Source organism: Rhincodon typus, chromosome 20, assembly GCF_021869965.1.
Source record: "Rhincodon typus isolate 14 chromosome 20, sRhiTyp1.1, whole genome shotgun sequence".
NCBI classification, from domain to species: Eukaryota; Metazoa; Chordata; class Chondrichthyes; order Orectolobiformes; family Rhincodontidae; genus Rhincodon; species Rhincodon typus.
Genome location: NC_063351.1, coordinates 35,564,550 through 35,590,538, shown reverse-complemented (window position 1 = coordinate 35,590,538; position 25,989 = coordinate 35,564,550). Strand labels below are relative to the sequence as shown.

The window sequence follows — 25,989 nt, the reverse complement described above, 5'->3', positions numbered from 1 at the left end:
AAAGAAAAGCAAAGAAGGAGCAAATGAGGCAAAGGTAGTCAAATTCTAAATCACCAGTATCCTGACCATGATCTCTTGACACTGAACTCAAATTTAAAACATTGATATTTAGGATCCTGAGACACTGATCAATAAAATAATAATTAACTGACTTCTAAAAGATTGAAATATAGAAACAGTAAAAACGTTAATTAAAATGATTTGAATTGATATTTATCAATTTGATACAACAATGGACATTTACAGCTTACTGAATAAACCAATACTTTTACCCACCAATCTGAATCATCTGCACCTGTGAGATTTAAAATATTGCCTGAAATGTTTTATGTGGATGTATTCCCAAGATCCCATTTCATGAATGTTTGATTATACCTCACATTTTAATATGAATGGCTGAATTCTACCAGAAATTGTCTGTGTCAATGTTGCTGAGTTTCATGGATGTTTTCTCTCCTTGAACCCAAGTGAGTTTTTTTGCAGTATCTTCCTAAATCTTCAATACGTGTGCCCTGCGCCTTTATGAGGTCCCATTTGTCATATTCTGTCTTTCACCACAAATGGCACCAATGCCATCTTTCAAACCCAATTGTGCACCATGTCAAGCATGGCAGCACTGAACTGCCCTTTACTGTTCCTGTCAATTGCTCCAGGAATGTTGGAAAGTTGGAAATCGGGACCCAGTTTTGTGCCGGGGACCTGGAGGTACTAAGTAATTGAGAGTGGGCGGGTGTGTGGTTGGTGCCCATGGAGCATGCCCTGAGATGTTGATGACTGGTGTCCAAGAAGGAGGTCTGGGGGAACAAGTGGTGAGCTGGAGTTACCAGGTACCCAAACAAAAACAAAATTGCTAGAAAAGCTCAGCAGGTCTGGCAGCATCTGTGAAGGAAAAAACAGTTAACGTTTCGGGTCTGGTGAACTCAGTTCTGAGGAAGGGATACCGGACCCAAGACGCTAACTCTGTTTTTTCCTTCACAGATGCTGCCAGACCTACTGAGCTTTTCCAGCAACTTTGTTTTTGTTCCTGATTTACAGCATCTGCAGTGCTTTCGGTTTTTACCAGGTACCCAATCTGACTTTCGTTTTGGGAATTGTTGCTGTCAAATTTCTGTCAGGTGGTTAGGAGAATGTGAAACTGCAGATTAATGAGATCTGATTAATTGATAACGAGATGTTAATACATGCTGATGCATGCAAACAGACCTCTCAAAACTCACTGGTAAGAATCTTGTCTTGCTGTTCAACACTTGGTTGGACATTGGGACTTTGTGCTCTTAACTTTGGGAATCCATTTACGTCTGATGTCATGTGATTTTACAAACTTTTTTGCCAATGATGATGACATTCAGTGGCTGGAAATTCAGCCCAATAATTTGAGCTAATGTTATCAATAATTTGTAACATATGACCAAAAAAATCTATTGATGCCATTTCTTTTGAAAGCATCTGTAAAGTTATAAACCTGATTTTAACAAGGAGTGGCACTTGAGTGTGTAGGGCAATGCCAACATTCTCCTCACCCAATAGCACCCTCTTGATCTGAGTATCATGAGACTCAGAACAATTATAGCTCATGGGCTTCATTTGCTAGACATCATTCAGCTGTACACCAGAAACAAAGAAATGGCTAGCCAACAAGCGGTAGTGAAATTTCAGTTATTGGCAGGAGATTTTCTTTAATATTCGGTATGTAATGATCAACCTAAGTGTTCCTAATTAATTCAACAATGATTTGAACTGCAACATTAATCAGAAATCCACAAACTAACAGCCACACATCAAATTGATTTTGTCACAGCATGCCAGATGGAGAGCTCACTGATGCTACTTTTCCAAAGTTTTTCAAGGTAGGCTAGCTATGCCTGCAAAAAATATTATGAGCCTAACAAGGAAAATTTTAATTGTGTTCTGTTCACCTTGGCCATTACTTAATACTCATGACTCCGGAAGGTACGAAACAATAATTATATCTTTGATGAGTGCCAATGTCGAACCCAATTGGCAATGGTAAGGCAGCCATTGTCAGCTTACCAATCAGTCATTGATTCTTTTAAAAGTTGGCATGATACCAAACCTTTTCGATGTCATCATCCTGTAAAGGTCACTATATTACAGATATAGGGGTCTCCTGAATATCTAATACTCTTGAATCAACAAACTGCTCTATGTTTTTTTTAAGAAATATCTAGGCATTCATAAATCCAGAACATATCTGGGAGATTTCAGGACCACTACTAAGTTAGGTACCGTTCCAGAATTCTGTGCAAACAATAAAGAAAACATTATAGAGGATACAATATGGACAATCTAAATGTGTGTGTGTTTGTGTGTGTGTGTGTGTACATACATGTATGATAGTCCTTCAGAATGAAGCTGATGCTTGCTTATGACAAGAACTGTTGTCCAGGGGGTGGTACCTAATTTGGTGTTGAGTATCTATGTCACTATTCTTTAAGGGTACAATTTTAGGTATTTATTCAACTGTTTGTTCTTATCCCATTAACTTGGATGTTGCTGAAATTCATTCATTAATTCTTATGGGAAATAAATCCCTTCTTTTCTTTTTTTTTGCTATTTGTTGGATTTTTCAGAAACTTATCTCCTTTGAATAACAAGGACCTCCTGTGTCTGTGTGTGTAAGAGTCTGAAAGTGTTTATACTGAGGAACTCCAAAATATCACCCACTTATTTAACAGGAAAATAGCCTTGGATCTCAAAGCAGAAAGGCCTATTATCTGGGTCTTTCTCATTGTCTCTTTAAGAGCGTTTACCATATTAATATATTTGCATATTGTTTCTATCATGTAATAAACAATAGGTGGAATCCTGTAAGGGTTTGCACAATGTGGGTTATAGCATAATGTTTGACAAAACTGGGCGACAACTGTAGTGAGCCCCATCACAATGTGGGCTATAGCATAATGTTTGACAAAACTGGGCGACAACTGTAGTGAGCCCCATCTCAACTTCAGTATCATCGTGCTCTATCTTTTATGTTTCTCACAAGTAGCATGGTGAAATTTTTGTGAGGCAGTGGCAAAATACCAATTGACAGTCATTACTGCTTGTTAATCATATTGATAACGCCACAATTCACCTCATCAATAATCAGAGTCCCACCTTACCAAACTTGCCAATTAAGCTAGACATCAGGGAAACCTGATAAAGAAATCAAAGTGAGCTCTTGATCAATTCAGCTCGCTGTTTACTTCAAATGACTTCCATGTTGGAAACTGGGCACTAAGATCCAAGGACATGGCCTCCATGGGCACCAGCTACACAAACCTCACATCCACAGACAGTGACATTTAACGTGTGCCAGCCTCTGAGAATCCTCATGGTATATCTCTGATCCACTCACACATCACTTCTAGACTTCAGTGGTGCCCTTTGATCTGCACCAGCAACTAGCAAAGACACTGTGCACTCTGGGAAATGCATCCAGCTCATGTGTTAAGTGAGGCTGCTTCTTTGAAATCCTCAGTCATTATCATATCCCTCACTCATTAGGAACCTACATGGATGTTCAGAGCGTTTCTGCTTTGGATTACCTTTGCCTTGCCCTTTTGTGCTTTGCCCCCTCAGCCAGAAATATCAGACTCATATTACTGCTGTCTTGATGTGACAGTTGGTATGGACACAAAGCCAGAAGGTTGTCATAGTTGCTGCTTTCATCAAAACAAGGCCTTCCCTCAGCAGGTCTTGGCGCAGTAAGTAAAGGGCAAACTCCAATATCGGTCCAGCACCTGCTTGGGCTGTACTCAATCAAGAAGGTCTCCTCAAAAGTGTGAGGAGCTGAATGCCAGGGAACATCCCATCCATCCTGAGTCTTTCAGCTTCTGTTGTGAACTGTTTTCCTCACGGAATAAGAGAGAGGCAGGTATTGTCAGAAATAAATGTGGGTGACATATCTATTACTGTTGGTGCAAGTGTGGAGATGTTCCAATTGAGTAAGTAGGCATTGCAGAGCTCATGCAAGTTAGTAATGTTGGGGATTGTGTGAGTAAAAGCGACTGGGGAAGGTGCTGCAGGAAACAATGAGAGAGTTACAGCATGAACACTGGTAAGAGGTCAGCACACTAGTATTATATAGGGAGTATGAGGTATTGGAGAGAAGATGGGGATGCTCACGCTGATGGGATGGGGAAGGTAGTTTTCCTCTACCATGCTTCACCAAACAGGCTCTGTAAGTCCCTACTCGGAAAGAGGCTGGTGGCAGCAAATTGAGCAGCTAAATCATGCAACATGATGGGCAGTAATGAGGATACAACTCACAACCAGAACTTGTGCATGGAGCCTTTTAACCTGAGGAGGCTGCAGTGTGGGTACCACATGGCTCTGGTTGACCAGGAAACTCTTCAACTTTTACTGTTTGACATAGGATAGATTTGTAGATTGATAAGCAATCGTTTTGGCTATGCTGGAACATATCTTCCAAACAAGGAAAGGCCAGAGGTGGACCAAGAACCTAGTGATGCCGACCCAGAAGTAGGGAAGGTACCTCTATGGCTCTGAAGAAAACAGTAACAATTCTAAATGTCCAACTTATTCAGTCCAGCAGCTGATGATTGCAATGGCTTTCTATTATTTTGTTCTCAAGGTTTCAAATGTAGAAGAATCATGCGTGAAGATACAAAGAGATGAGATTTTTAAATATTTTCAGCCCATGGATAAACTGGGGATAAGCCTTTGAAAGAATTTTGTACATTAAAAATGACTCTTGCATCTTTAAGTGTGAATAGACCAAATGATTATCATTTTATTTAAAAAAGTACTTGGCTATATAATTACAATGGGTAGTATAGAATACTGAATAATGAAGCCTCCATCAGAATGGCAGAATTTAAAAGATAGAATCAAGTTCATATGCATAGATTAGACTATTTGAGCCTCATTTTGCCATTGCCATATTAAAAAGAGGGTCATAGAGTGATAGAGTCATAGAGATGTACAGCACAGAAACAGACCCTTCGGTCCAACTCATTCATGCCAACCAGATATCCTAAATAAATCTAGTACTATTTGCCACCATTTGGCCCATTCTCTCTAAACCTTTCCTATTCACATACCCAACCTCTTAATTGTTGTAATAGTACCAGTCTCCACCATTTCCTCTGGCAGTTCATTCCATACACACACCACCCTCTGTGTGAAAAGTTGCCCTTTAGGTCCCTTTTAAATCTTTCCCCTCTCACCTTAAACCTATGTCCTCTAGTTTTGGACTCCCCCACCCCAGGGAAAAGACCTCATCTATTTATTCTATCCATGCCCCTCATGATTTAAAAAAAACCTCTATAAGGTCACCCCCACTCCCAGCCTCCGATCCTCCAGGGAAAGTAGCCCCAGTCTATTCAGCCTCTTCCTATAGCCCAAACCCTCCAACCCTGGCAACATCCTTGTAAATCTTTTCTGAACCCTTTCAAGTTTCACAACATCCTTCCTATAGTAGGGAGACCAGAATTGCATGCAGGTCATTGGGGAATTGGTGCTTTTAGGATTTGTCGTGATTGTAATGAGGTCAGCCAGCTGGACATCATAAAATATGAGTTCCCTGATTGGGGTTGTTAATCTGGTCTAGTCAGGGAGCCCTGACTGACATATAAAAAGGGCGAGTGTCAAAGATAGTGACACTCTGGTACCTGACTCCAAATGAGGCAGTACTATATGTCAAGGACTGTTCATGTGTAAATAAAGGGTGACTAGCCCCTGTGGAGTTATTTCAGGATCTTCATAACTTATTTGGGATGGTCCAACCAGTGAAGCCAACATTCCCTGAATAAATGAAAGAAACTCCATAACAATAAAATTATAATACCATGTTTTATATCAAAAATACTTGATGTATTTATTGTGCTGAAACCACTGTTTGTGTTTTGAAAGACTGAACAGCCCTTCAGTAACTTAAACAAGCTGCATCTAAGATAGCTGTACATTAACGTAGCTATACCCTATACAATGAAAGCTATTGTAATGGACCCAGACTGTCTAGATAAAACCATTTGAGAATCAATTTAAAGGAATGTAAAAGGCCTGTTTCCCGACCCACTGATAACTCAACCAGGTAATCTGTTATCAGGAAAGATGGTGGTAATACTGTACTAGTAATCCAGAGTCTGAATCTAATCCGAGGACATGGATTCAAATCTCACCACGGCAGCTGGCAGAATTTAAATTAAGTATATTTTTTAAAAACTAGTGTTAAAAACCAGTTTCAGCGATGGTGACTATGAGACTGTTGTTGATTCATGGAAAGAACCATCTGGTTCATTAATGTCCTTTCAGAGAAGGAAACCTGCCTTTCTTACCTGGTCAGGTCTATATGTGACTTCAGACACACAGTAATGTGGTGACTTTTAGCTGCTGTCTGAAATGGCCTAAAAAGATAGTCAACTTAAGTTGCAAATAGAGATGGGAAACAAATGATGGCCTTGTTAGCAACACTTACATCTCAAGAAACAATTTTTAAAAGTCAACGGAATGTGGAACAGTTTATGAGACAGAAAATGCTTTGGACAATGGGCTCTGTTTGATATGGCAGCTATAATCTAATCATGTCTAAATCATGGATTTGGAATCAAATTGCTCTGACCATGTTTGGACAACTGGTCTGCTGGTGAGAGGGGATTATACATTGATCCCTCTTTTGTGTTTCAAGAAACTGCTTTTCTCCAGGGCACAGAACTCAAGAATACACAGGAGAAGGAGGATGTTGTGTGAGTGTTCTGATCTCTATCTATTTTGCAAGTTCAAGGTGTGACTGTTGGTTCAACCATTCACATGCAACAGACATGCATAATTTACTGATCAACTCAGCAGCTGTTGTCTCCAGAATAAAACATAAACCATTCGCCAACATCTTTAAATTGTCCAATGCAAAATCTAGGAAGACCATTGGGCCCCAGCCTGAAACCATCCAGTCATCAATCTACAAGATTCATAAACCTCTGTCCTTGATTAGACTTTAAACTAGTGAACATATCTTTCTACTTTGTAAATTACTTCCCTCTGTGTATTGAGCCTTGGAATGCATGTGTGTGAAAGTGGGAGCATTTTTAAAATTATTTTTATTGGATTGGGTGGTAAGTACAATAAGTATCGCTTTCTGTTTAAACAAGGAAAGATTTTTTGACAGTGTCACACGATTGGCTGTCAAAGAAATATATTTCCATTTCCTGCCTAAAATTACATTGAAACTATTTTGGACATGGGGTTAAATGCCAGCATCCCGTCACTAAGTCACCCTTTATTTACAAATGGAGTGTCCTTGACACTGATCCAGCTCCCTCAGAGCCAGCTCTCAGATGTCTGACACTCCTGTTCTTATTTGTTAACCAGGGCTCTCTGATGGGACCAAATTAATAGCCCCATTCAGGGAACTCATATTCTATGATGTCCACCTGGCTGTCCTCTTTACAAACACTGCAGCTTTCATTTCCTTCTTATTTAAGAACTTTTCTTTAACTGATTTTTAGTCTCGAACTTATCTCCAGTCATTGGGTAGTAGGCAAATGCAGGCAACAGAGGTCTCATTTACTGAATGGGCAGTGCATGAGAGCCTCACACCACCTACCTTTGGGAAGGCCTATTGAGTGAAGTGAGTCTTACCTGATCAGTGGCAGATCTTCCCTGGCATCAGGTTAGAAATCACCCTCAATGCCTGAGAGCCTGCCAACCAGAATCTAGATGCTGTGCAAGGCTCAGCAGTGCCGTTGAGGAGGTGGAGATGGTTTCTGGAAATGCACCTCCACCCAGGATGGCTGAGCAGCAGGAGAGGTGTTGTAAAGTGGGGTATCATGGTGTAAGGAGGAGGTTAGTTGGTAGTGGGAAGGACATGCTGATCAATAGCCTTGCTGTTTGCCATTACAATGTCCCTCAGTTGGGCAGTGGAAGCCTCAATCTGATAGATCACCACTATGGAAGTCTGTAAATAAACATGATGTTATTTGTTTGTAGGTTTTTCATATAGCAAGTTATCCACACATTGCTTGGTGAATACATGTCTGTGGAATGACACCCTCAGATGGATATGATGTGTGAACTGAAGGGTCTAAGCTAGTATTGGGGCTGGAAAGCTGACCAGGAGCATTCTTACCCTGGCTTGGGTAATTGACTCTTCACTCAATTGGGTCCTCAACAAACACCCTCCTTCCCGATTAAATACCCTCCCCTCCCAGCATAAACCTTACTGCATGAGAGGGCATTAGATTCCAGCTATTATGCGCCAGAAATGCTTGTGTTGCTGTGTCAAATGATTCACTGGAGGATGGCAGAGAGGTTTCTTTCTGTAAAGTTAGTGAAATGTCATGTTGAACGTCCTTTCTAGCTTGCTGTAGTCATGTAGCCTGTACCATGAGGCACAGACACTGTAGGTAGACACCTTCACTTAAATAAAGTCCTTGTGTTGAATACACTGCTGTATTGTCTATTTAAAATAATAATAGGTGAATTTGTTCACTATTTCTGTTGAATATTGTTTTACTAACTTCACTATATTGTAAGTTTTTTTTATAATTGAAACTTTTGCCAGGATCCCATCTACAAGTCAACTTTGAAGTATTTTCCATTTGCCATTTTTAAATTGTACTATTCTTGGTTTTTCTGACTTTTCTGTAAGTATACAGTCCTGTTCCAGTTTTCTGTCCTTTTATTTTATTATCTTTTTGGTCAGTCTCTTGACTTGTGCATTTTAATGGTAAACATATGTATTTTACACAGTAAACATTGAATATCATTGAACACAAGAAAAGGAAAATCTTGTGATGTTTTGGGATTTTGGGTAGTGATGAGCAATACCACTGCTCAAGAAAACATGGGAAAAAAAGCTTGAACTGTTTTTCTGGGATAGAGGTTTCATTGCAAACGTTCCAGTAGCAGAATGGAGGAAAATTGACTGTGAACCCAGCCTGTTGTTCCTTGCTAGTATTTACATGGATGGACAGGGAAGGTGCAGTTCTTGCATTGTCAGCAGATATGAAGGTGGGGAAATATGAAGTCGATAATGTTGCCTGATTTTCTGCCACTCTGCTGCTCAGAATCAGGTAGATAATTTGCAAGGAATCCTACCCAAGTTTGTCTTAAGCCAAATTTAAGTGGAAATGAAGCTGTCCATGTTCAAATGTAACAAGAACTGGACAATATCTAGGATTGGGATGAAAAGTGACAAGTGATATTTATACTACACTAACGTTAGGCAATGACCATCTACACAAGAGACAATCTAACTATTGCTTCTTGGCATTCAGTGGTGTTACCATCACTGAATTCCTCACTGGCAATATCTTGGGGTTTACCATTTACTAGATACTGAACTAGTCATATAAATATTGTGGCTAAAAGAGCAGATCAGAGTCTATGAATATCAGTAAGTAACTCCCAAATGCTTGTCCACTATCTGCAACACACAACTCAGGGGTGTGATGGAATACTCCCCACTTGCCTGGACAAGTGCAGCTCCAACAACACTCAGGAAGCTCGACACTGTCTAGGACAAAGCAGCCCGCTTGATTGGTACTACATCCAGTCCCTCCGCCACCAATGCGCTGTGGCATTGTGTGCCATCTACAAGATGCACTGCAAAAATTCACCAAGACTCCTTAGAGGGCACTTTCCAAACTTATGGCCTTTACGATTTAGACGGATAAGGGCAGCAAATACATGGGAATGCCACCACTGCAAATTCCTCTCCAACCCATTCACCGTCCTGACTTGGAAATATATCACCATTCCTTCAGTGTTGTCGAGTCAAAATCCTAGAGTTCTATCCTGAATTACATTGTGGGTTTATCTACAGAACATGGATTGTAGCGGTTCAACAAGGCAGCTCATCACCACCTTCTCAAGGGCAACTAGGTGCAGCCAATAAATGCTGGCTTAGCCAGTAACGTCCATGTCCCACAAGTGAATATAACAAAAAATTCTAGCAGAGTTCAGAAAATGTCAAACTACAGAAAAATTTCCTAGAATAAATGTTACTTTACTAGAGAAAATTATTTTTTAAACATCAATCCCTGAGTACACTGTGGGATGTGTTCTCTTGGAATGTAAACAAAGCTATGGTACATTTTGTGGCAAAAATCAACCACTAAATAGAGAATAATTTTTAGTTGCTGATTTTTCAAGCAATTTAGTGCAGTGAATCTATGCATTTGGGTTTAAACTCAATAGAGACATCTTCATACCTTTAATGAAGACAAATTAATTTAGTCTTTTTTTTAGATTGATGTAAATAGATGTAGTTGTTTTACTTTCTATACGTAGAACTTATAAATATATAGAAAACGTTCAAGAATAGATTAAAAATAGCTAATTTAAGATAACTATTAGCTTATATTTAGAAAATATGGGATAGGTTACAAATACAAAACTGTTGTTCAGTGACGTCTTGTCTGTTGCTGCTGCCTTGACCTCAATGGAAAATAATGTCGAAAGCAGGAGGAAGGAAGAGGTAATGAAAGAAAATGCACTTGTGTATAATAATAAATGCTGCTTTAAAATAGAACAAAATCGTGGTAAATGTTAATGTAAAGGTTAATGATTGCACAAACTATGTGCTTGAACCATCTTTAAATTAAAACCAGAGTGGAAGGTTTTGAGGTCACTTTTTCCATCATTAATTTGGACGTGCTAATATTCTGGTTTACTTAGTTGTATTGGTACCACATGCTTTCTAAGATATGTAAGGAATTATACTTTCCCAGCTTGTTATAGTATTTTTTTATTCTCAAATATACATGTGCCTGACAGCACATGGCATCAATCATAATCAAATGAACTAATAATTTAGTAGCCTGTTTGTTGAGTCACAGCTTTTACTGACTGAATTTTTCTAAGAATCTAAATACTCATTACGCCAGTGTAACTTAGCTAACCTTAAGAGCGTAGAGTGGACAGAACAAGTACCTCAGAATTTGTACTTTTTGTGGAAAATAAAACATACAGAGCAGTCTCTGAATATAATTTTTATTTTAAATGTTAATACAGAATCATCAGTTGTAAGCTATTTATAAAGTTTGGCCAAATGTTATACCACCTCCACAAGACTAGCAATGAATTAGAAATATGGTAGAGTTTCAACCTAGAATCTCAGTGAGACCATAAAATCGTTAGATATAGAAACAGGAGTAGACTCGGCCCCTCGAGTCTGCTCCACCATTCCATTGGATCAAGACTGATCTGACGTCCTTCACATCCACTTTCCTGCCCTTTCCCCGTAATCCTTAATTTCCCGACTGATCAAGAATCCATCTATCTCAGGTTTAAATATACACAAGGACTCTGCTTCTACAGATGCCTGCGGCAAGGAGTTCCAAAGACTCACAATCCACTGAGAGAAGAAATTCCTCTTCACGTCAGCCTTAAATTGGAGCCCCTTCATTTGGAGACTCTGCTGTCTGGTCCTACACATTCCATGAGGGGAAACTTCCTAACAGCATTTACCCTGTCACGCTTGTTACGAATCTTATATGTTTAAATGAGCTCACCTCTTATTCTTCTAAATTTCAATGTACAGAGTCCCAACCTGTTTAAACTTTGCTCAAAAGACAACCCTTCCTTACCAGGGATCATCCTTGTGAATCTTTCTGAACTGCCACCAGTGGAATAATATATAATCTTAAATAAGGGGACCAAAACTGTTCATGCACAGATCTTCAGGACTATCACTGACTTTGCCTGCTTATATCCTTTTTCAGCATTACTCCCATAACTTCCTTGGTTAGCCATGGTTGGCTAATCCCTCTCTAAAATCTTTCCTTCTTACTGGGATGTATTTTTGTTGACAGTCGTGAATTACCTCATTAAATATCTGCCACTGCTTGCTCCCTATCAGTTCCAATTGTTTCACTTACAGTTTCTCTAATCTGATCACTGAAGGTCCCACAGCGCTGAGCTGAGGGAGGTATTGCTATATAAATCCATTAGTTTTGTTTTTATGTACTATGACCTGATTTCTACAAAACAGTATCATTTGTAGATCATAGGCAATCTGCCCTCACTGTGAGGTTTGAGTCATTGTGCAAGCTGGAACCACTTTACATGAGGCAAGAATCGTCTGTTGTTGGGAATAAAGATATTGTATTGTACTGATACATTATCCTGCTAATTCTGGCAATGAAGAGAAGACTAATACAAACTGTACTATGTGCTTTACCTATGCTATTTACAGAATAAGAATAAACAAAAAGCTCCGTTGAATGTTAAGATAGTGAGACAGCAGAAAATGTCCCAATTCAGGTAACTAGTGAATGGACCCAAGTAGAATTATTCATCATAACAACATTCTGCCTTCATTGTATCTCCAACATTTGGAAGGTGGGGGAAGAATTTACTGTGGAGATTTAGGCATAGAAATTAGGACTGATAATTAGGTCATAGAGATATGTTTTAAGGATGTCTTATAAGAGGGAGAGAGCTGGAAAGGCAGATGGAAATAGGAAGGGAATTCCACAGCATCAATGCTTGACAGCTTTAGGCATGGATATGAATAATGGGGAAAGTTTAAACTCTGCGATGCTCAAGAGAACAGAATTGACGGAGTGCAGATATCTAGGTAGAATGTAGACTGAAGGAGATTACAAGGGGAGGGAAGAGTGGAGCTGTGAAGAATTTTGAAGACCAGGAAAAGAACTTTAAAATCAAGTCGTTATTTGAACAGGAGCCAGGAAGGGCCAGTGAGCGCTGGAAAAACTAGGACTTGGTACGAATGAGGACATGGGCAGCACAGATACAACAAGGCATCAGAAGTGAGGTATTATATAGATGATGGCCCTAGAGCTAACGTCCATCACAAGGACATCAGGACCTTATTCATCTGGTTCTATACTGGACATTTGAAAGAACTGCAGAAGCTGTAAATCAGGGACAAAAACACAAGTTGCTGGAAATGCTCAGTAGGTCTGGCAGCACCTGTGAAGAAAAAATCAGAGTTAATGTTTCAGTCTGAGGAAGGGTCACTAGACCTGAAACGCTAACTCTGATCTTTGTTTCACAGATGCTGCCAGACCGGCTGAGCACTTGAATTTTCAGCTGGTCTGTCTCCTACACTAGTACTAAGATGACTCTGTGTTTTGAACTATTTTTTGTGACAACCTTTTTATTGTGTGTATTTGTGGTATACCAACAATGGACACCTATATTCCTTTAGAATGTAAAATAATATTTTTAAGCCCAAAGGAGTTGCTTGCAACAATTGTCTCACACGAATGAGGCAAGTCTCAACAAACAGGAAACTGATACTAAACAGAGAAACCAGCATTATCTTCTCAATAATCAGGAGTACAATTAACAAGTTAGATGACTCAGGCATTTTATCTGCATTCTGGAAATCCAACCTGCAGAGTTTTGCTTCACGTACATCATTCGAGGTGGTAAAGAATTTGGGGCTAGTGTCAAGAACTGGAAGTAAATTGATTTAAATGGGCATTATAAACAAATCACACTACGCTTCATTTGTGACATGAAACAGAAAGACAAGAGAAACAAGAAGATTGCAAAAATATAAGTTGGTTATTGCTGCCAACAGGAAGTTGAAACTATTGTGATAGTTTACAAAATATACCCAAATATATATATTTATATACGTGTAATTACACTTAAGTAGCAAATAATAAACTATCTTATTAGCCTGTAAATAATGCAACTTTTTGTACCTTGAGCTTTTACTGTTGCTATTAAAAAACATTAAGCACATGTGTCATAGGGAGAGATGGAGGAAGAAATTCATTTCAATTGCATGTAGTAAGAATTTATGTTTTCCCGTGTCCATCGCTTATGTAGCTGCTAGGGAATACAAACCCCTTCTCTGATGTTGGGTCTCCTTTCCATCTTTAGCCTGCTACTCTGTTCCTGCAGGACCAAAGAGGAGCAGGAATGAAGAGGGTAATTAGCATTATTATGCACTGACAGGGGCTAATGTTACATTTTTTCACTTGTGATTTTACTGTCTATTTTACAGCAAACGAGTATAATGTTTCGATACGAAGGACAGATGCTTCAGAGAGATGTGAACTTAGTGGAATGTATCTTTTGAAGACTGGCAAAGATGCGCTGATTCTGAAAAGTATTATCCCGGAGCAAGTAGTATATGAATGGCCTTATATGTTTCTAAGAAGATTTGGTGGTGACAAGGTGCCCTTCATTTAACTTAATATTTATATAGAAGATTATGAGTATGTTTGTCATGGTACTTTATGTGGAACTTTTTTCAAATGAATGTAGCAACTCACTCATTTGTCATTGTTCAACAGCATTCATTGAATACTATGCCACTCCAGTTTAGGCTTCAAGGTTATCACTACAAATTGTGTAGATATCCTACCATTTCAAACAAAGTGAAAGGTCATGGGTATAAGGATTCTGGTCATATTTTTCCCAAATTCAATTCATTTGTTTAATTAAAATAGGCAGAAAAGTTTGTTCTAGATCACTGCGAAGAGGGCATTGGTCCGAGGAGTGCCAAAATGATCAGAGGAAGCAAGTACACATCCCATCCAAAGGACTGTCAGCCGATATATTAGATAAAAGTAAAAATATGCATTCTTTACTCATGCTTGAAGGAGGTAATAAGTTCGGTACTTACATGCGAAAGACCCAACATCTGTCTGAATTTTTTTCCAAGATTGGTTTGTCCAGTGGCAACCAGTGCCAGGGCACTCTCGACAAACACGGCATAAGGATTACCTGAAATAAAACAGAAATGCAGGAAATCTCAGGAAGCTACATCTGTGTGGAGAGAAAGAGTTTCTGGGTACAATTTCCTGCGCTCGAGTTCATGGGAGTAGCAAGAAATGTGGAAAAATTGGGGAAAAAGGTTTAAACAGTGAGATCAGAATCTCACTGATGAGTGGCAACAGCTTAATTTCCATGCATCTGCATCCCATTATCAGTCCTGTCTGTGCAGTTTCCAATTCTCCTGTCCTTCCCTAAGGAACTGAATGGTGCAAATTGCCAATACGAAATCAGACCAGTTACCTGGCAGCAGCAGCTTACTGCTTGCTTCTCCAGACCTTCAACAAATTCTGTCTTCATGGCATTTGTGTATACTCCATGGACACCATCCTTTGGAAACCTTTGGTGCACCAAGTTTGCATCAGCAAAATACACCTCAGCTTGCTCTCAGACCAAACCACACGTCATGTCAACTATTCAGACTTCACCTTGGAGCTCAGGGTCAGCCATGACATACATGGTTCTGCTAGGCTGCTTTGCAAACAGGGATACCCACTCATCTCAGACATCCACACAGGATACATCTTATGGCTCCTGGCTTCATTTCCTAACATTCATTGTCTTTGTGCTTACTTGGAAGCTATTAGCCTCTGTGGCTTGCTTTGCTTTTTAGCATACAGGCTAGTCAGTGCTGTTACAGGCTGATAGCCTCTGTGGCTTGCGTTGATTTTAGTGCAGAGGAAAAGGAGGGCAGGTACATTGTCACAGCTCAAAGCAGTAAAAAGTCAATGGGATGGACATGTTGCCATCTAAAACATGTAATTTATGCAATTCACACACACTAAATGTGCTTCAGTGACATAGCCATGTTTGGAAATGAAAGGGAATAAGTCCTTAGTGGAGTGAAGGAAGGAAAGTAAAGTCAAAGGCAAAGTAAAATTGTTTAAATTTGAGGCCTTGCCAGGGGAAATTGTATTAATTATGTATCCACTAATTTAGTAATGCTACTCCACTGGCATGAAATTGGACATCTCCGAAGGTTAGTCATTCTCCAAGGATCAACATTCTAAATTTTAGCATTGAAATAGTTATGACTATTAGACTGCCTGTACCTATTGTCTCCTAGTCATATCAGTTAAGCAAATATAATCAGATGCTAACTTAAAAGTGTCATCTGGCCTTGACATTTCTGAAACACATTTTATAACTAACTGTGGAAGGCAATGCTTCAAAGCTGCCACATTTGCATACTGAACTGTAAGTGTTCAAAGACATAGTCTGTGATGTTCAAGGATGCTGTTTTTGAGAGCCATAATTATCATGGAAGCTAACTGCTGAAATTCTCCCAATGTAGCCTGAACACTTTGGTTGTGCATCATACATTTGGATTAGGTTATATACTTCATTGTTCCTTATTGAGGCATGACAATAACCACCTGTCAAAGATTCCATGGCATCCTGAATTGAGCAAAGTCCTGGTAAAGATTTCTAAAGGAGGCAGAGGACAATAATGCAACTCTTAACAGCATGTACTGTTGTCATTTTCGACAGTTCTCAGAAACCCAGTGCAGGCACACATTAGGGATGTGCTGGGCCGTCACTGAGGCATGATTCGTGCTGAGAAGGACAGGTACTGTCAAAGTTACAGGTGTGTTGAATTTTTAAGCCAGCAGCTCATTCCAAAGAGCAACTTGGGATCTCTGTGATATCTCACAGTTCTCAACCCACAAGTGCATCCAAGTAATCATTGAGGCCATTTTCTCCAGATTCTACTAGTTTGTATCTTTCCCCCATGATGTTATGAGTCAAGCAGCTGAAGCAGTAGGTTCTTCCACCGTCACTGGTTTACCCCTATAGTGGGCACGCTGGAATGTATCCACATTGATTTGAGAGCACCTTAGCGGCACCAATTTGCTGAGTTCTTCAACAAGAAAGTCTTCTACTACATCAATTTTCAAATAATATTTAACCATTGATGCCAGGCTTTGGAGGTGTGCATACCATGGTGCATACATACTGTACTAAAAAAACTCACAGGTTCCCGTGTCCTTCTAAAATGATCTGTCCATACAAGGATGGCTATGGGAAGACGAGAGCTATCTCCTCCAAATATGACTGATGACGCCTGTATGAAACCCTCAGAACAAAGATGTAATACTCCCTACGCTTCCACCAAGGGTATAGTGGAACAGACCATAGGCTTAAGATGAGATTTTGATGCCTGGACCACGCTACCTGAGTCTTGCATTATAGCAAAGAATGGGTGTGCCACATTACTGTGGCATGCTGTGTCCTTCACAACTGGAACTGACAAAGGGGGAACTTCCTGGAAGCAGATGGAATAGCAACTAATAGCAACCTTCTGAGGGTGAAGATGAATTTAAGAATCAGGATATTTCCTGGGAGGGACATCCAAGACAACATGATAGAGTGATGCATCACTGAGTATAAGAAGCCAGGGAGAATCTACTTGAAACCCATTTGCAGGATGAATGAGCTGGGTTTGAAGTTAATCCTTTAATCATGTAACTTTCTGTTGGTTAGATTTCAGTAAGTAAATGACTGGCTACCAATATACACAAAAACACAGTGAATGCCACAGTTACTTGGATGATACATCCTCATGCCCCTGCTTCCTGTAAGGATTCAATCCCATTCTCCCAGTTTCTCCATCTCTGTTACATCGTTCTGATGATGTCACCTTCTGTGGGGAGGCCTCAGAAATGTCCACCTTCTTCCTCATCCAAGGATTCCCCGTTACTCTGGTCGACAGGGCCCTTAATTGTGATTGGTCCATCTCCAGCGCTTCTGCCCTCACCCCTTCTGTTTCCTCACAGAACAATGATAGGATCCCTCTGGTCTTCACTTACCACCCCACTGGCTTCCACATCCAAAGAATTGTAAGACGCCATTTCCATCACCTGCAATGGGATGTCATCATGAGACACATCTTCTCCTCCCCTCTCTTGTCAGTATTTCACGGGGAATTCTCTCTTCGGGACACTCTGGTACACTCTTCCTTCATTCCCAACATCACCTCACATCCTCACGGCACCTTCCAATGCAATCACAGAAGGTGTAGTATCTGCCAGTTTACCTTCTCACTATCCTAGGTCCCAGAAATACCTTCCAGGTGAAGCAGCGATTTATCTGTACTTCATTCTACTGTATTCATTGTTCACAATGTGGTCTCCTCTACACTGGGGAGATGAAACGCAGTCTGGGCGACCACTTTACAGAACACCTACATTCTGTCTGTAAAAATGACCCTCAGCTACCAACTGCCTGCCACTTCAACTCATGATGTGGAGGTGCCGGTGTTGGACAAGGGTGGGCAAAGTCAGAAGTCACACGACACAAGGTTATAGTCCACCAGGTTTATTTGAAATTACAAGCTTTCAGAGCGCTGCTTCTTTGTCAGGTGAAGTCACAATGAAGGAGCAGCACTCTGAAAGCTTGTAATTGCAAATAAACCTGTTGGACTATAACGTGGTGTCGCGTGACTGCTGACTTTAACACACCACTGTCTTTCCTAGCCAACATTGCAAGCTGGAAGAACAGCACTTCATTTTCTGCTTAGGAACCCTGAGCCTTCTGGACTCAATATCGAGTTCAACAATTTTAGGGATTGAGTACTTTCTCATGTCCTTACTCCAATCCCCTACACCAGGCCTTGTCATCACATGGGCTGATACCACAAACAACCCATTGTCCAGCACTAATGGTCCCCATTAGCCTCTATTCATTCTCCCAGGCTGACCTTTATGCATTCCTTTGTCTGCCTAACTGTTTTTCTCTCTCTCTCTGGGCTCCATCTCTATCTGTCATTTACTCCTCCCCCCTCGCCCCAGCCCATCTTCAGCATATATACCGATCTTTTCCTAGCTACAATCAGTTGTGAAGAAAAGTCATGGATGTGAAATGTTAACCCTGCTTTCTCTCCACACATGCTGCCAGACCTGCTGAGTTTTTCCAGCAATTTGTGTTTTTGTTTCTGCTTTCTATGGCAGTCACCAACCTTTTTATAGAGACAGCCAGACATATGCATGCCAGTGATAACATTTACAGACACATCTATCCTTCAAGCCAATTTACTGACTACCTCTGACAAACCTGTCTGGGGTTCATGTGCCTGTCAGTACATTTTGACCGTGTCATTAACAGAGGAGACCATGGAATCATCTTCTGCCTTGGGCAGAGCATATACCTGGACTCTGCCAGCCCTCATGAGTGCCAGAGAGCTGAGATATTTTATTCATCAGCCATTTGCAGAGACCTGCCAGACTCACCAGATTGTGCTCCCAAATCTAATCTAGATAAAGAATCCACCGAGGTGAAAGTCTTTGAGCTGGTGCAAGATGCTGGGACATCTGTGGGTAGAATAGCTTCTTGCTCGTAGGTGAAGGTAGTGCTGTAGGTTTGCTGGTTGCTGCTAGTGCCTGGAGAAGAGAAGGAGTTAGTTTTGTAAGTGCGATAAAAGCTGGTGCAAGTCGAGAATGAGCATTGGTGTTAATGGGAGAGCAGCATGTTACAGCACAATGAAACTTACATGGTTGGTTGTGCATGGAGGTTTTCCTATGCCCCACAAGTCCTATCCTTCTCCGGCCACATCCAACATTATGCCATGAATCTCACTTGGAAAAATAAAACACAACTTAAAAATGGAAAAAAACATAGTCCGGTGCTGCAAGTTGTGAACTATTACCTGAACTGAGAAAAATTAGAGATGTTTTAAACAAAGGTTTCAAGCAAAGATTGGATGAGACAAGGACAAAGGAAAGTCTGTTGATGGATGCAAGATAAAGATTGAGTAACAGATAAATTAGCCTTCCAGGGCCAAAGGGAATGGTGATAGGGCAACAAAAGGAACAAAGATGTGCCTAGAAAGGTGTGCTGCTGTATGAAGACAAAAGAAAGAAAAAAAATTGGGAAGAAAATCAAATAAAATAGGATACAGAGTTTATGGATTTTAATTGTTGAACTCAATGTTGAATTCAGAAGGCTGTAAATTATCTAATTGAAAGATAAAATACTGTTTTTCAAGCTTATATTGTGCTTGACTGGAACTCTGAAGCAGGCCAAGGACAGAGATGTTGGCATGACAGCAACACTGAAAATTAAAATGACAGGGCACCAAAAGCTTGAAGCTGTGCTTTTGGACTGAATGGCTGTGCTCCGCAAAGCAATCACCCAACATGTGTTTGGTCTTTCAAAGATACAGGAGCACCACATCGATTACAGTAGACTAAATTGAAAGGAGCATAGCTTTACCTCGAAGGCACAGATGGAGCTGTAAGGAGAAAGGAAATAAACGGGCAGTTGTTGCATCTATTTGCATGGCAAGGTGCCTTGCGAAGGGGATGGGGTATTGGGGGTGTCTGAAAGTTTTCCTGTTAGACCTAACTAAGAAGATAAAGAAGATATTGAACTACCATACATTAAAGAAATCAATAAAGAAATCAATTACAGCTACTCCCAGTCCCAGTCATACCACTCCCTGAATCCTACTCCTATGTTGTTAGCCCCACTTCACGCACTCCTTGGCTTCCCAATTGTCATATCCACAATCCCTGGTTCTATATTCTGTGAACCCTCACAATTCCTATGTCCCCAAACGAGATCCCTGGGTCATTTAAGTGAGGGTTCTAATAATTCCAAGCAGCAGCCAGAATTTTCACTACTCATTGCTCACAGGCTTTGATGCAGCATTAATTCCAATATCAAGCCTCCATGTTTGTGTAGATGTGGGACTCATCATTCTCACACTGAGGATGCACCCTGTGTCCCTGTGAGACAGAATATCTGAGTCAAAGATTCTATAAAAATTGAACGGTGTATTTTGTTGATATTGGAGGCAAGATACAAGGTGTAATCCCATAATTGGCTCATTGAGAGCCATACTGGCAGGGACAGGAGATCAGAGAATTGGGGCTAGAGTATTTAATATGGCCTAACTGGCAGAAAAGTACTGTAGAATTAATTCTGTATGTTTATACAATAATTTCATGTTCAGTACTTTTTACATTTTTCAGAGAATGTTTTCAATTGAATCTGGAAGAAGGTGTAAATCTGGTCCAGGCAAGTTTGAATTTGAAACGACGCAAGGGAAACAGATTTTCATGTCTGTAAATGCTGCTGTAAAGATGCAAAGGGACAACAATGAAGAGGAGCGTAGCAATTCAAATCCCTTAGAAAGCTACAATTTATTCTCTGTGGAGACTGCTACTTCCAAACCATTTTCAGCTAGCACATGCTCTCACAAGGAGCATGCCACTGAACATAAATCTGAATTATCTAAAAATGAATCCTCTGTAATATCAGACGTTTCTGAAGGCATGTATCACTTGTGTTATGAAACGTCCCCAGATAATCAGACTCGTAGTTTGCTCAGTAAATCACCAGTCAAGTTTCAGTGCAGTTTCCCATCATCACCTCTATTCGGTAAAGTAAATTCTAAATTATCAGCAGACACAGTTGAGAATCAGACTACATTATATTCAGAAACGAATCCAGGAGGTGTTCACGTAACACTCCCTCTGGAAGCACCAAACAGTACTAAATCCATATCAAGACAAATACGAAGACAGCAAACTAGCTTTACATCTCACAGAGAGGATACCTTATCACACAAAATCAATGAACCATGTTTTAGATTTCCCAGCAAAATACATTCATTTAACAATGAACACAAGTCCGTCAAAAAGAGTATTCCTTCTATTGTAATGACTAAGCATCCAGAATCTGTTTATGACACTGTGTACAGTGGAACCAGTAGACCAGATTGCACAAATGCATTTAATCAGAATACAAATCGCAAAAAGAATGAACATGTATATGAAGTAAATGATGATTCTTTACTTTATGATGAAGCAAAAGAATTAAATGAAGCATGGAAAGTGCAAGGCAGACTGAATGACTGCTTAGGTTATGAATATCCGTACAATCCTTCTGCTGATGACTATGCTGTACCGAAACAGACAATTAAAGGTGCTCCTCCCAGGCCACCTAAAAATGTGTCATCTCTAAAGGGAAGAATGCAGAAAAATGATTACGTCAATGTGGAATCAATTATTTGCAATAGGTATTCATGCCAGAACTCATAATTTGTAATAACTTGGAAGTAGTCCTGCATTTTATTATACACTTAAGTGGAGTTTATATTAATACCGGAAAAAAACTGAAATGTAAATATGAATTCAAGAACTCCATAAATGTAAGTTTTCAAAAAATTCTATTTATATATTTCTAACAAAAATATATCAGTACATGTGCTATATATAGTGGTTTATGCAAATATTTCACATTTTAGAAAGGTCAACTGGAAGGGGTCATTCTTGTGATAATTCATTGTTAAGTAATAAAATTTGATTTTTGTTAACTTTGTGACTTACTGTTGTATTTTTTATTGGTGTGTATAAAGCAAAAAAACAGATTTTCAAATCTGAATAAACACCAATTGAAATGAAAATATCTGTAAACAAACTTCACAAAGAATTGTCAATTTCCATAATTAATAACCTCTTAGGCTCCATTATTGTGAAAGTTATATTAGCTCTAATTAGCAGGAAACTAATTCATAATAACCATAAAAATAATTGTTTTATATGTAAAAACTTGCGTAGCTCAACAACCTTACAGTGCTGCACTTTTGCTGCACTTCAGTTGCAGTTGAGGTATTACAACAATCAGATGTCTGCTGTCAAAACATTAAGGGGAATTTCCACATAGGTTACAACACAGCAACTGTTCTTTGTGCAAAAAGTCGTGATTACTTACATTAGTGGCCTAATTTAAATATACAATGATGGAGGCACTGCAGCTTTCCTTCAATCCTTTATATTCACAAAGGTAACTGAGACAGGCAGAAGTGAGGAGATTTGAATACAAATGATCCAAAGAGTTTCATAGCTATAATTGGAGCTGTGAGCTATTTTTGCCGATGTTTTTTGTGGCATTCTGCCTATATACAAATCAAAACTTGCTCCTTTCTGTTTCTGCAACCACCCAGAGGCTTTTATCATCTCCTCACACAATCCCCACCGTGAGGACTTCTCAGTAGCTGGTATGTAGGCATGGGCTTAAACGTCATTATAATGGAAAAGGAGCAACAGTATCACAGGATGGAGTAAAAGAGATTCAGACAGCCTTCACAGCAAGGGGAATCAAAGTGCAGATCATTTCCATGCCCACCAAAGATTCTCTAGTTTCAAATGAAGGAACCTTTCTTTGTTTCAGCACCAAACCACCAAATGATACATCACATCTCTTTGCCTACATAACTGTGTCAAAACTCTTAACTTGCTTGAATAAGGAAGCATCAAATAAGTGCATCATATCCTGCACAACACTAAATTAAAAAATAAAGCACAACTTCAGGGCAAATTCTATTTCAGCACAATAAATTGCAAAGATCCAGAAGCCAAATGGAAATTTCCAAATGTGTGCTTCCCCACAGTGCCTATACACACACACACACATGCACAGCTCCTGTTGCATTCAACTTTAAGGTCAGTGTCATGGCAATGATTGGTTGCTCATGTGCTACAAAAGGTTCATGGGTCTGGCAGGGAGCAGTTGCCAGCTATATTTAGGGAGCTTGTTCAGGAGCCTGGTTTTACCTTGCTTATCCCATTATCCTAATGCTATGTGGAGGAACAGCCAGCAGGATTGCAGCATCACAAAAGTGAAATTAAACCATTGTTTTTCTACTGGACCATGGAAATGGCTTCCCACTGATCAACAGCATAGTGAGTTTGTACTAATGTGAAAATTCAGAAAGCCATGACAGAGAGCAACACATGTCACTGTCACCATGGTACTGAAGCCAGTGTTCTGCCAGTTTTCTTCCAATAAAGCTGCAACCTGCATTCCCACGGTAAGGGAGATCCAGACTAGTCTCTGGCTGGTTATTAGGTGGAGATGTATTATGGATTTCAAATAAACTATTACACACATTAATTATGTCTGTTTGTACAGATCATGTGTTGGCAGTTGCCTCATGTTAAAGGCAGATCTTAGAACCTGCATGTAGCTGGGTTGTTTCTGGAACATTTTTCAGTCATTTACAAATGAGTCCTGGTTCCTGTAACAATGGATTCAGTCAGAACTATGCACACAGTTGGTGAAAACTTCATGAATCTATTAGGATTAAACAAAATACATTGTGAGTGCACGCATGGATAAATAATAAATAATTGTGTGCCTCCAAGTTGGCATCACTGAATTTGAGAACCTTCTTCCCTGCACTATGCATTGTGTAACTTTACTCTTCCAAAATTATTTATAAAAGGCTTTCAGTGAAGGTATGTAGCTTTCCCTTCCTTCCTTGAGTAACAGAGTACCACATGGTACCTCTGCACCATGTTTGGCCATGTGCTACACGCAGAAGTAGCTGACAATGCAAAGAAGAAGGAAGCAGCATGGTAATTACTTGCAATATGTCAAACTTATGTAGATGAGGTGAGTGCACCAACATACCTCGATGGGAGACCCTGAGACGTTATTATTAATCATACCCAATAGAGTTCTACACTGTCCACCTCATAGTTTGCAATATTTCTAAGTTTTGTGCCATCCACAAACATTTAAATTATTTCTCCACTCCAAGATCGAGATAATTAATATGAATCAGGAAAAGGAAAGGTTTCATTACTGATTTCTGGGAACTCCACTCCAGCCAGAAAAATATGCATCAACCATTAACCTTCTCTTTCCAATCACTCAGCCAATTTTGTATCACATTGCTGCTGTCCCCCTTATTCCATGAACTATAAGTTTTCTCACAAATCCGTTGTGTGGCATTATATGAAATTCCTTTTGAAAGTCCATGTAAATCACATGAACAGCATTACCTTGCAACCCTTCTCTGTTATCTCTTCAAAGAAATCTACATTGTCTGTGATCCTTTCTACCATCATTTTAAACTTTATGATACAATAATCGCTGCTCTTAATTGTTCTCCCACTTACAATTGATCTGTCTTGTTCCTGGGAACCTGGTCTAGCAGTGTCTCCTCTCTCATGGGAATGGACAAATACTGCTGTGGAAAATCATCCTGAACACAATCTAAGAATGCTTTCCCCTCTCTGTCTTTAACACTACCAGTTTATATTTGGATAATTAAAATCCCCCAATATAATTACTCTATTAGCTTGTACCTTCCTGTAATTTCCTTGCATATTTGTTCCTTTACATCTTTCTCACTAGTTGATGATCTATAGACACATGAGTAATATAATTTTTACTCCTTAGCTTGTTCTTTTCTTGTTCCATAGCTCTAACCGAATCGATTATGTCCTTGAACCTCCTGAAACATTTTCTTTCTCTTCCTGGGTTCCTGTTGCTCCTGGAAAGTTCCTTATATCCTCTACAGTGAAGACTGATGCAAAACTACCTGATCAAATCATCTGTCATTTCTCTATTTTCCGTTATCAGTTGTCCAGGATTTGCTTTTATTGGACAAAAGCTCACCCTGCTAATACTTTGTTGTCTACAACAAGGTGTCTCTAAAACCCCACAGACTCCTCAACCAGTGTACACAATACTAATTTACCCAGGCACCTTAGCAAGTATCAGGAAAGGACTACTCAGCACGAGTCTTCAGTCAGTGAACCAGGTCGCAACTTTATTTGAAACAACAAAGGTTAAGAATTAAACTTTACACTTTAACAATTCTATTTCTAACAATCCAATTCTTTAGAAACTTAAAATTCTTCCCAGATACTTATAACTTTTGCTGGTCTGTTGAATTGTTCAGTCTGTTTCTCTCTTCACAGGTTCTGGTCAGAGGGCGAGCTGCACTGGTCACTGCTGTATCCCAACATCCTGCTCCTCTGATGCTGCTTGGCCTGCTGTGTTCATCCAGTTCTACACCTTGTTATCTCATACTTCTAGGTAGGCTGGAGAATGGGGTTCCCAGAGTCCTGCCAAGCTATACTGTCTTATACCATCCTGGCTACTTTCTGGAACTTTCCAAGGACTTGACCAATGAGATGTTTCAAATTAATTGACTTTGTTACCTTGAAATGCTGCTAATGGCTCTTGATGGTTGGCTAAAGAGTGACCCCTTTGATGTGTTCTGCTCTTGGGCCTGGAAGTCTGATTTCATCCCAGAATATACGCCTGGTCTTTTGTCTTACTGAGGCATGTCTGCTCCATGCACCTAGTGTTGTTTGTTTGTCAGGAGAGTTGAAGTTTCATTTCACACTTCCTCTCTGGTGCCTGAGAGATAGTAGGAACTGCAGATGCTGGAGAATCTGAGATAACAAGGTATAGAGCTGGATGAACACAGCAGGCCAAGCAGCATCAGAGGAGCAGGAAGGCTGA

General features: G+C 39.8%; 1 protein-coding gene across 1 annotated transcript in view; it reads left to right on the top strand.

Annotated features, from left to right (window-relative positions):
* LOC109915437 (docking protein 1-like) overlaps window positions 1-21,828 on the top strand; it is a 39,011-nt gene extending 17,183 nt beyond the window's left edge. Inside the window, exons 4-5 of the mRNA XM_020515060.2 lie at window positions 13,952-14,124; window positions 20,697-21,828. Coding sequence (XP_020370649.2) covers window positions 13,952-14,124; window positions 20,697-21,767 — 1,244 coding nt within the window. The 3' untranslated portion in view covers window positions 21,768-21,828. The remainder of the gene's footprint in view (window positions 1-13,951; window positions 14,125-20,696) is intronic.
* Window positions 21,829-25,989: the final 4,161 nt, after the last annotated feature.